This window comes from Salvelinus fontinalis, chromosome 2 (genome assembly GCF_029448725.1).
Source record: "Salvelinus fontinalis isolate EN_2023a chromosome 2, ASM2944872v1, whole genome shotgun sequence".
Classification (NCBI taxonomy): domain Eukaryota; kingdom Metazoa; phylum Chordata; class Actinopteri; order Salmoniformes; family Salmonidae; genus Salvelinus; species Salvelinus fontinalis.
In genome coordinates this window covers 27,394,748-27,404,175 of record NC_074666.1, presented here as the reverse complement: position 1 = coordinate 27,404,175, position 9,428 = coordinate 27,394,748, and the positions used below count along the sequence as shown (strand labels likewise).

General features: G+C 46.3%; 1 protein-coding gene across 1 annotated transcript; it reads right to left on the bottom strand.

The window, feature by feature from the left end:
* Nucleotides 1-626: 626 nt before the first annotated feature.
* Nucleotides 627-8,061, bottom strand: LOC129815456 (A-kinase anchor protein 1, mitochondrial-like). The gene is made up of 10 exons (XM_055869325.1): nt 7,284-8,061; nt 6,738-6,919; nt 6,093-6,219; nt 5,852-5,976; nt 5,593-5,770; nt 5,293-5,440; nt 1,667-1,734; nt 1,471-1,541; nt 1,239-1,291; nt 627-1,116 (listed from the first exon to the last, which is right to left on the bottom strand). Exons 1-10 carry the CDS (start codon nt 7,621-7,623, stop codon nt 1,104-1,106), a joined length of 1,305 nt encoding a protein of 434 aa, XP_055725300.1. The 5' UTR covers nt 7,624-8,061; the 3' UTR covers nt 627-1,103.
* Nucleotides 8,062-9,428: the final 1,367 nt, after the last annotated feature.

Genomic DNA, 9,428 nt, shown 5'->3' with positions numbered 1-9,428 from the left:
CTAATTCATTACAGATGAATCTGTGAATTGATTGAAACATGTGAGTGCTTATCAAGAGAGCAGGTTCTCTCTGTATTCCTAACACTCCCTGCCTAGTGCTTGACTAAGAGGAATTGCAAAAACTAAGCATTCGGTGCCATCTACTGGATTCACTACGTAATCTTGTTCCTCATTCCACCATTCCCCTTTTTTGTAAAATATCTTCTACATCAAAAACTACTTATAACAAATCAGATAAAATACTCAAGCTCTCCCTTCAAAAGAAGATACAAACACTCAGTGAGAGGATCAGGCATTGGCTGACCAAGCAAAAATGTTCTGCAGAGCCATATATTTAGAGATTGGACCTTTAGGTCAATACACAAAAGGATCCTAAATGTGTGTATCATCCAACAAAATGTACACAATATTCCTTAATTTAATACTTCCTGAATGAAGCCAATACATTTTCAGACGGTAGCTATACTGTACATCTTACAACACAAGTCTGTGGTTACGACCAAAGAGGAGACCTCCGTAAGGACAGTTGATCTTTATTTAGTTTCTTAATAGGAATGTATACATTAAAAACAAAAAAGTATTGAGTGTGTGTGTAGGGGGTGTGGGGGGGGGGGGGGGGGGGGGGGTGTAAGTGAGATTGTTAATTATGATTACATTATGTGTCCAATACAAACATTTATAGGACCGGGTGGGAGTAAATAAAACGTCACAACATTAAAAACATTTGGATTGTGTGTACATGGTTGTAAAGAAACAGGTATAATGGTTGAGTTGAGCAGGAAGACGTTGTGCCGCAGGACAACATTGTTGTGCCATCAAGGCAGCAGTCCAGAGGTGGGACTGAGGGGGTAAAAAGGTGAAAGGCAAGGGCCCCGTTTGAATACTTCAGAAATCCATTGTTCCTTCCTAGCTAATGTGAGGTAATCACAGACTGGATTGGTGAAAGTAATAGGGTGGTAAACTTACACCTATCCCATCACTTATAGACCTGTGCTTACCTCACAAGGGAAGCACTATTAAAACTATCTGAACAGCCAGGACTGCGCTTCACGGTCAGGGGCTGTCTACCCAGCTGCACAGTCCATTTTCCACCATAGCACGGTTCACAGACACCAACTGGAACAGCAAGAGAAAAACATTTGCAACATGAACCTATTAATACTTTTTTTAAATAAAAGCATTAGCAGAAAAGCTTCAGTACTTTAAACATGTTCCAAAATAAACAAAATATTGCCTACCTCTTCTCCTTCTGTTCTCCATATCTGTACCAAAGGAATGCCACTGGTGTGACCTGAGGAGTATGCAGATATACAGGGTAAGAACAGGGACTACCTCATGTCATTCTGCAGACTGTACATCAGCAGGAGACATATCCATGCACTTCTCTCTACCTGTGCAAGTAGTGCCAATCCTCATGTCATTCTGCAGACTGTACATCAGCAGGAGACATGTCCATGCACTTCTCTCTACCTGTGCAAGTAGTGCCAATCCTCGTGTCATCTCCTCCAGGGTAGATTTGGCTGCAGCTGAAAAATCTTCTCCTAGTAGAAAAGGAAGAGATAACACAGATATGAGCATGAACTTTAATTCATGTTTAAAATGCAGAATTTATCATTTTGATATTATGTTGTCCTAAAGTATAGAAAGAAATACAGCTGAAACATACCTGGAATGGGTGCAATATTTTCCAGGATCACCTCAGACCCTTGGAACGGCAACGCAACGAAGTCAGATCTGTGGGAGGAGCATCGTCAACATCAATCCCACCATTAATCGCAGTGTTGCCACTAGGAATAAAATGTGCCAGGCAAACGTCTGACCCGATTTTCATTTTGCGGGACAAAATGTGAGATTTACCAGCCACATTAAATAGAAACCAATCTAACTGGTCAAGTGTAGTTAATGTATATATATATATTTTTTTGAGAATCCACTTCTGATTCATTGACGCCATATGGAAGCGATTGCAATAATTATGCTAGGAGGAATGATAACGTTCACTTGGTGGGGTGACTCCTTGCACATCTCTGTCCATCTGGCTTAAAAATATCTTCTGTATGTCATTTTATTTGGCCACATCCTTGGTGCTCTAAATTTATTTGCACTGTTTTTAAGCCAACTACACAACCAGGCATTTGATGAGAAGGGAAGCAAAATTACATCTAATTCCTCCTTGGTGGAAATTTCTGTGTGTAACATGCACACACACAGTTGAGGTCGGGAGTTTAAATGTATTTGGCAAAGGTGTATGTAAACTCAGTTTCACATTTCCTGATATTTAATCCTAGTAAACATTCCCTTTCTTAGTATCACCACTATTTTAAGAATGTGAAATGTCAGAATAATAGTGAGAATGATTAATTTCAGCTTTTATTTCATTCATCACATTCCCAGTGGGTCAGAAGTTTACATACACTCAATTAGTATTTGGTAGCGTTGCCTTTAAATTGTTTAACTTCGGGCAAACGTATCAGGTAGCCTTCCACAAGCTTCCCACAATAAGTTGGGTGAGTGAATTGGCCCATTCCTCCTGACAGAGCTGGTGTAACTGAGTCAGGTTTGTAGTCCTCCTTGCTCGCACACGCTTTCTCAGATCTGCCCACAAATTTTCTATGGGATTGAGGTCAGGGCTTTGTGATGGCCACTCCAATAACTTCACTTTGTTGTCCTTAAGCCATTTTACATTTGGCATTGTCCATTTGGAAGACCGATTTGCGAACAAGCATTAACTTCCTGACTGATGTCTCGAGATGTTGCTTCAATATATCCACATCATTTTCCTACCTCATGATGCCATCTATTTTGTAAAGTGCACCAGTCCCTCCTGCAGCAAAGCACCCCCACAACATGATGCTGCCACCCCCGTGCTTCACGGTTGGGATGGTGTTCTTCAGCTTGCAAGCGTCCCCCTTTTTCCTCCAAACATAACGATGGTCATTATGGCCAAACAGTTCTATTTTGGTTTCATCAGACCAAAGGACATTTCTCCAAAAAGTACGATCTTTGTCCCCATGTGCGGTTGCAAACCGTAGTCTGGCTTTTTTCTGGCGGTTTTCGAGCAGTGGCTTCTTCCTTGCTGAGTGGCTTTTCAGGTTATGTCGATATAGGACTCGTTTTTACTGTGAATATAGATACTTTTGTACCGGTTTCCTCCAGCATCTTCACAAGGTTCTTTGCTGTTGGTCTGGGATTGATTTGCACTTTTCACACCAAAGTACGTTAATCTCTAGGAGACAGAACACGTCTCCTTCCTGAGCGGTATGACGGCTGCGTGGTCCCATGGTGTTTATACTAGCGCACTATTGTTTGTACAGATTAACATGGTACCTTCAGGCGTTTGGAAATTGCTCCGAAGGATGAACCAGACTTCTGGAGGTCTACAAAAAAAAATCTGAAGTCTTGGCTGATTTCTTTTGATTTTCCCATGATGTAAAGCAAAGAGGCACTGCGTTTAAAGGTAGGCCTTGAAATACATCCACAGGTACACCTCCAATTGACTCAAATTATGTCAATTAGCCTATCAGAAGCTTCTAAAGCCATGAAATCATTTTCTGGAAATATCCAAGCTGTATAAAGGCACAGTCAACTTAGTGTATGTAAACTTATGACCCACTGGAATTGTGATACAGTGAATTACAAGTGAAATAAGCTGTCTAAACAATTGTTGGAACAATTACGTGTCATGCACAAAGTAGATGTCCTAACCGACTTGCCAAAACTATAGTTTGTTAACAAGAAATTTGGGGAGTGGTTAAAAAACAAGTTAATGACTCCAACCTAAGTGCATGTAAACTTCCGACTTCAAGTGTACATACATACAGTACCAGCCAAAAGTTAGGCCACACCTACTAATTCAAGGGTTTTTCTTTGTTTTGACTATTTTCTACATTGTGAATAAGAGTGAAGACGTCAAAACTATGAAATAGCACATATGGAACCATGTAGTAAGCAAAAAGTGTTAAATCAAAATATCAGTTGTTTTATGACAAGGTGGGGGTGGTATACAGAAGACAGCCCTATTTGGTAAAAGACCCAAGTCCATATCATGGACAGAACAGCTCAAATAAGCAAAGAAAAACAACAGTCCATCATTACTTTAAGACATGAAGGTCAGTCAATCCAGAACATTTCAAGAACTTTGAAAGTATCTTCAAGTGCAGTCTCAAAAACCATCAAGTGCTATGATGAAACTGTCTCTCATGAGGACCGCCACAGGAAAGGAAGTTCCAGAGTTACCTCTGCTGCAGAGGATACGTTCATTAGTTAACTGCACCTCAGATTGCTGCCCAAATTTAAATGCTTCACAGAGTTCAAGTAACAGTTCAAGTAACAGACACATCTCAACATCAACTGTTCAGCGTCTGCGTCAATCAGGCCTTCATGGTCGAATTGCTGCAAAGAAACCACTACTAAAGGACACCAATAATAAGAAGAGACTTGGGCCAAGAAACACAAGCAATGGACATCAGACCCATGGAAATCTGTCCTTTGGGCTGATGAGTCCAAATTTAACATTTTGGGTTTTAACCGCCGTGTCTTTGTGAGACGCAGTGTAGGTTAACGGATGATTTCAGCATGTGTGGTTACAACCGGGAAGCATGGAGCCGGCGTGATGGTTTACTGGTGACACTGTCAGTGATTTATTTAGAATTCAAGGCACACTTTACCAGCATGGCTACCACAGCATTCTGCAGTGATACACCATCCCATCTAGTTTGCACTTAGTGGGACTATCATTTGTTTTTCCACAGGACAATGACCCAAAACACTTCTCCAGGCTGTGTAAGGGCTATTTGACCAAGAAGTAGAATGATGGAGTGCTGCATCAGATGACCTGGCCTCCACAATTGAGATGGTTTGGGATGAGTTGGACAGCAGAGTGAAAGAAAAGCAGTCAACAAGTGCTCAGCATACGTGGTAACTCCTTCGAGACTGTTGGAAAAGCATTCCTCATGAAGCTGGTTGAGGGAATGCCAAGAGTGTGCAAAGTTGTCAAGGCAAAGGGTGGCTACTTTGAAGAATCTCAAATATATTTAGATTTGTATAACACTTTTTTGGTTACTACACGACTCCATATGCGTTATTTCATAGTTTATGTTTTAACTATTATTCTACAATGTAGAAAATAGTAAAAAATAAAGAACCCTTGAATGAGTAGCTGTCCAAACTTTTGACTGGTACTATATACATTTTTTATCAATAAAAAAAAGAAAATCAGTAATTACCAGCTGGTGAATTCCAATGTCAACCCCATTCCAGTTATATTCTGAATCCCCACAGTGAGTTTGTCACCTGATCTGGCGGAGGGTGTCCATCTTCACTATGTCATAGCCTCCATAGTCCACATAGCGGAGTTCCACCATGGTTTCCTCATGGTAACCCATCACCTGCGCTCTCCACCAGGCTCCTTCAGGCATCTGGGCAGCACAGATCACTCCAACTATGTGTGTGTGAGATATGCGAAGATTATTATTATTCTTTTTTTTTTAAGTAGCACATTTGAAAAAACTTCCCCAACACCATGGAAAAATACTTTAAAATCAGACATCCTTGAGGGTAAGGAGTCCAAAGGGCCTGGCTGTGCATGCATACCTTCCACTGGGGCTGGCAGGGGAGGGCACCCTGGGTGAGAGTAGCACAGGCTCATATTTTGGTCCAGACTGCAGAGAGCATGGAAGGTGGGGTGTTTGTGCTGCTGGAGGAACACACAGTTCCCAGATGCTATCTGGATCACCGTTACCTCAACTGTCACCCTATGGGGAAGCAGCAGCTGAGGGAAAGAAATAGTATTTTAGTCAAAGCACCACCTACAATCCCACACTACTTCAGCCAAGCAGAAGAAACTACTTACCCAGGATATGATGGAGAGAGAGGGCAGGCTGGCCACTGGAGGTTGGACATAACAGTTGGTCACATCTAGATCGTTGAACTTTTTCCTGATCAGCTCCAGAGCACAATCCACCTTTTCCTCTGACCCTGAAGGAAACAGAGGGACAAACTGAGCGAGCCACTAGTGACACTACAGCCTAGGTTCCCAAATCCCAACTACAAGTTGTGTCCTGTTGTGGAGAGGCAGCTCCTGGGCCACTCACCCTCTATGTGGCAGATCTGGAACTCCTGGGTGTAAGGTAGGGCGGTGATGAAGACCTTAGCTCCAGACGTCTCCTTCAGGTAGTTCACATGTCGCCCCTTCTTCCCAATCAATCTACCAACAAAATGCTGTTCGACAGTGAAACCGGAGAATACATAGTATCATGCATAAGTTACTATAATATACTAGAAGATGTGCATCTTTCTCTGAGCGTGCACACATGTTTTCCAGGTCACTCTTGCCCTGATAATACCAAGCACTTCTAAGAGTAATTGGAAAGAGATATGTGTGTGTACATGCTGCCTGGCTCTGTGGAGTGTCCTCTTGATTGAGAACCTGAGGTGATTAAGACAACAGGCAGCGCAGCAGGAATCCCATCACACACTGCCCCTTTACTACAGCCCAACCCACCATGCCATAGCCCTATGAATCAGACAGCTGTACCCAGGTCACTGTCACCAGAGCACCAGGTCTCAGGCTCACTTAAATTGAGACGAATGACTGCAGCACACTACTGTAACAGCTATACCTACAAGCCCTCATGTCACCTGCATTAGAGAACCTAAACTGGAAATCAGTAGCCAGAGAAAATACATTATCAGTAAGGTGGTGGAGGAATGATGGTTAGACAGGGAGGTAAACTCACCTTTGGCACCTCTATCTCCCAAACAGTCAGTGACTGGCTGCTGTTGTGACTTTGGTTGTATTTTTCAATTGCCTGATCGGTGTTCAGTAGCTGACTTGGTGGACTGGGACTGCTATGCTTGTTGTCCCTGGCTTCATGTTCACAATAACCGTCTACACAGTCCATGCTGTTCACACCAGAGCCTGGGGGCAGCAAGGATCAGTCACTAAAAACAGTCACTTGTGTTGTGTACGCAATACAACCACGCAAACACAGACCGTATAAAAGACCCACATACATCACAACAGTAACAGAGAAGAGAACACATTCTGTCATGGCAAGAGTTTTCCTACTTGAATACTGTGCATAAAAGGAAAATAAATATATTTCTTCAGTGCAGAAAAATATGCCCTGAACTCATATGGCACTTGTAAACAGAACACAGGCCATCGGTGTGACCGATACAGCTACACTGCAACACTAAGAGATAAAGCGACAGGTCAGCTTGGACAGAAAGGATGTTGATATGTTGTGAGAAGTTGAAAGTCTGCTAATCAGGCAGCTCACCTGGAACATTTGCCATCCACCAACCGTTAGTGAGGAACATGCTGGTGGCCCCCAGTCCTTCAGCGGGTCCTCGGGGTGGTTGTGGGCTCATACTGGTGCTCAAGTCCTTGCCACTGGAGACCTTTTCGGTCTGAGCAGAGCTGGATCCAGAATCACCTACTGCAGAATCTTCTTCTGCTAGCTCCAGCTTCTCAGTCTCAATCTCAGCTCTACTGCGGTGGTCGTGTTTCACGTTCTCCTGAACTATAGCAGATGAACTGATGTTCTCTCTGCCGGTTGATGAACACAGATCCTCTTGGAATAGAGGTGGCATCTCATGCTCAGGTTCACTATTATCCATTGAGATGTGGTCTGGGGCTTTGCAGGGGTCCCCGCTACGGAGAGGACTAACACTATGTCCTAGCTGGGTCTTTTCCTTCAGGAACTGACTCACTGCTGCGGAGACCACATCAGTGATGAGACCTGACGCCAGCTGGTTAATTTCTGCGGTGTTGCTCCTGCTGAGTTTATATTCCTCAGACTGGTCTTTCTTCTGAGGTGTCCTCAGAATTCCCAATGGCTGCTTTGAGGCAGACACCTGACTGGTTATAAGGTGGCTGGGGGAAGCCAGACACGTGTCAGCCTGTAGACTTGACTCACAGGTTGGTTCTTCCACAGCAGACAGGATGTCTCCCTCTGGCTCCAGTCTAACCTCCTCCTCCTCTGCAGGCGCCAGTCTAACCTCCTCCTCCTCTGCAGGCGCCAGTCTAACCTCCTCCTCCTCCTCTGCAGGCGCCAGTCTAACCTCCTCCTCCTCCTCTGCAGGCGCCAGTCTAACCTCCTCCTCCTCCTCTGCAGGCGCCAGTCTAACCTCCTCCTCCTCCTCTGCAGGCGCCAGTCTAACCTCCTCCTCCTCCTCTGCAGGCGCCAGTCTAACCTCCTCCTCCTCCTCTGCAGGCGCCAGTCTAACCTCCTCCTCCTCCTCTGCAGGCGCCAGTCTAACCTCCTCCTCCTCCTCTGCAGGCGCCAGTCTAACCTCCTCCTCCTCCTCTGCAGGCGCCAGTCTAACCTCCTCCTCCTCCTCTGCAGGCGCCAGTCTAACCTCCTCCTCCTCCTCTGCAGGCGCCAGTCTAACCTCCTCCTCCTCCTCTGCAGGCGCCAGTCTAACCTCCTCCTCCTCCTCTGCAGGCGCCAGTCTAACCTCCTCCTCCTCCTCTGCAGGCGCCAGTCTAACCTCCTCCTCCTCCTCTGCAGGCGCCAGTCTAACCTCCTCCTCCTCCTCTGCAGGCGCCAGTCTAACCTCCTCCTACTCCTCTGCAGGCGCCAGTCTAACCTCCTCCTACTCCTCTGCAGGCGCCAGTCTAACCTCCTCCTACTCCTCTGCAGGCGCCAGTCTAACCTCCTCCTACTCCTCTGCAGGCGCCAGTCTAACCTCCTCCTACTCCTCTGCAGGCGCCAGTCTAACCTCCTCCTACTCCTCTGCAGGCGCCAGTCTAACCTCCTCCTCCTCTGCAGGCGCCAGTCTAACCTCCTCCTCCTCTGCAGGCGCCAGTCTAACCTCCTCCTCCTCTGCAGGCGCCAGTCTAACCTCCTCCTCCTCTGCAGGCGCCAGTCTAACCTCCTCCTCCTCTGCAGGCGCCAGTCTAACCTCCTCCTCCTCTGCAGGCGCCAGTCTAACCTCCTCCTCCTCTGCAGGCGCCAGTCTAACCTCCTCCTCCTCTGCAGGCGCCAGTCTAACCTCCTCCTCCTCTGCAGGCGCCAGTCTAACCTCCTCCTCCTCTGCAGGCGCCAGTCTAACCTCCTCCTCCTCTGCAGGCGCCAGTCTAACCTCCTCCTCCTCTGCAGGCGCCAGTCTAACCTCCTCCTCCTCTGCAGGCGCCAGTCTAACCTCCTCCTCCTCTGCAGGCGCCAGTCTAACCTCCTCCTCCTCTGCAGGCGCCAGTCTAACCTCCTCCTCCTCTGCAGGCGCCAGTCTAACCTCCTCCTCCTCTGCAGGCGCCAGTCTAACCTCCTCCTCCTCTGCAGGCGCCAGTCTAACCTCCTCCTCCTCTGCAGGCGCCAGTCTAACCTCCTCCTCCTCTGCAGGCGCCAGTCTAACCTCCTCCTCCTCTGCAGGCGCCAGTCTAACCTCCTCCTCCTCTGCAGGCGCCAGTCTAACCTCCTCCT

Bases quoted from the DNA above. Each gene is read 5' to 3' on its own strand.
- LOC129815456 (XM_055869325.1), bottom strand. From the start codon at position 7,623: ATGGATAATAGTGAACCTGAGCATGAGATGCCACCTCTATTCCAAGAG. The intron at 5,441-5,592 runs GTATGCATGCAC...ACACACACATAG, and splicing joins CCTGCCAGCCCCAGTGGAAG to TTGGAGTGATCTGTGCTGCC. The intron at 1,292-1,470 runs GTAGAGAGAAGT...CATACTCCTCAG, and splicing joins GATTGGCACTACTTGCACAG to GTCACACCAGTGGCATTCCT.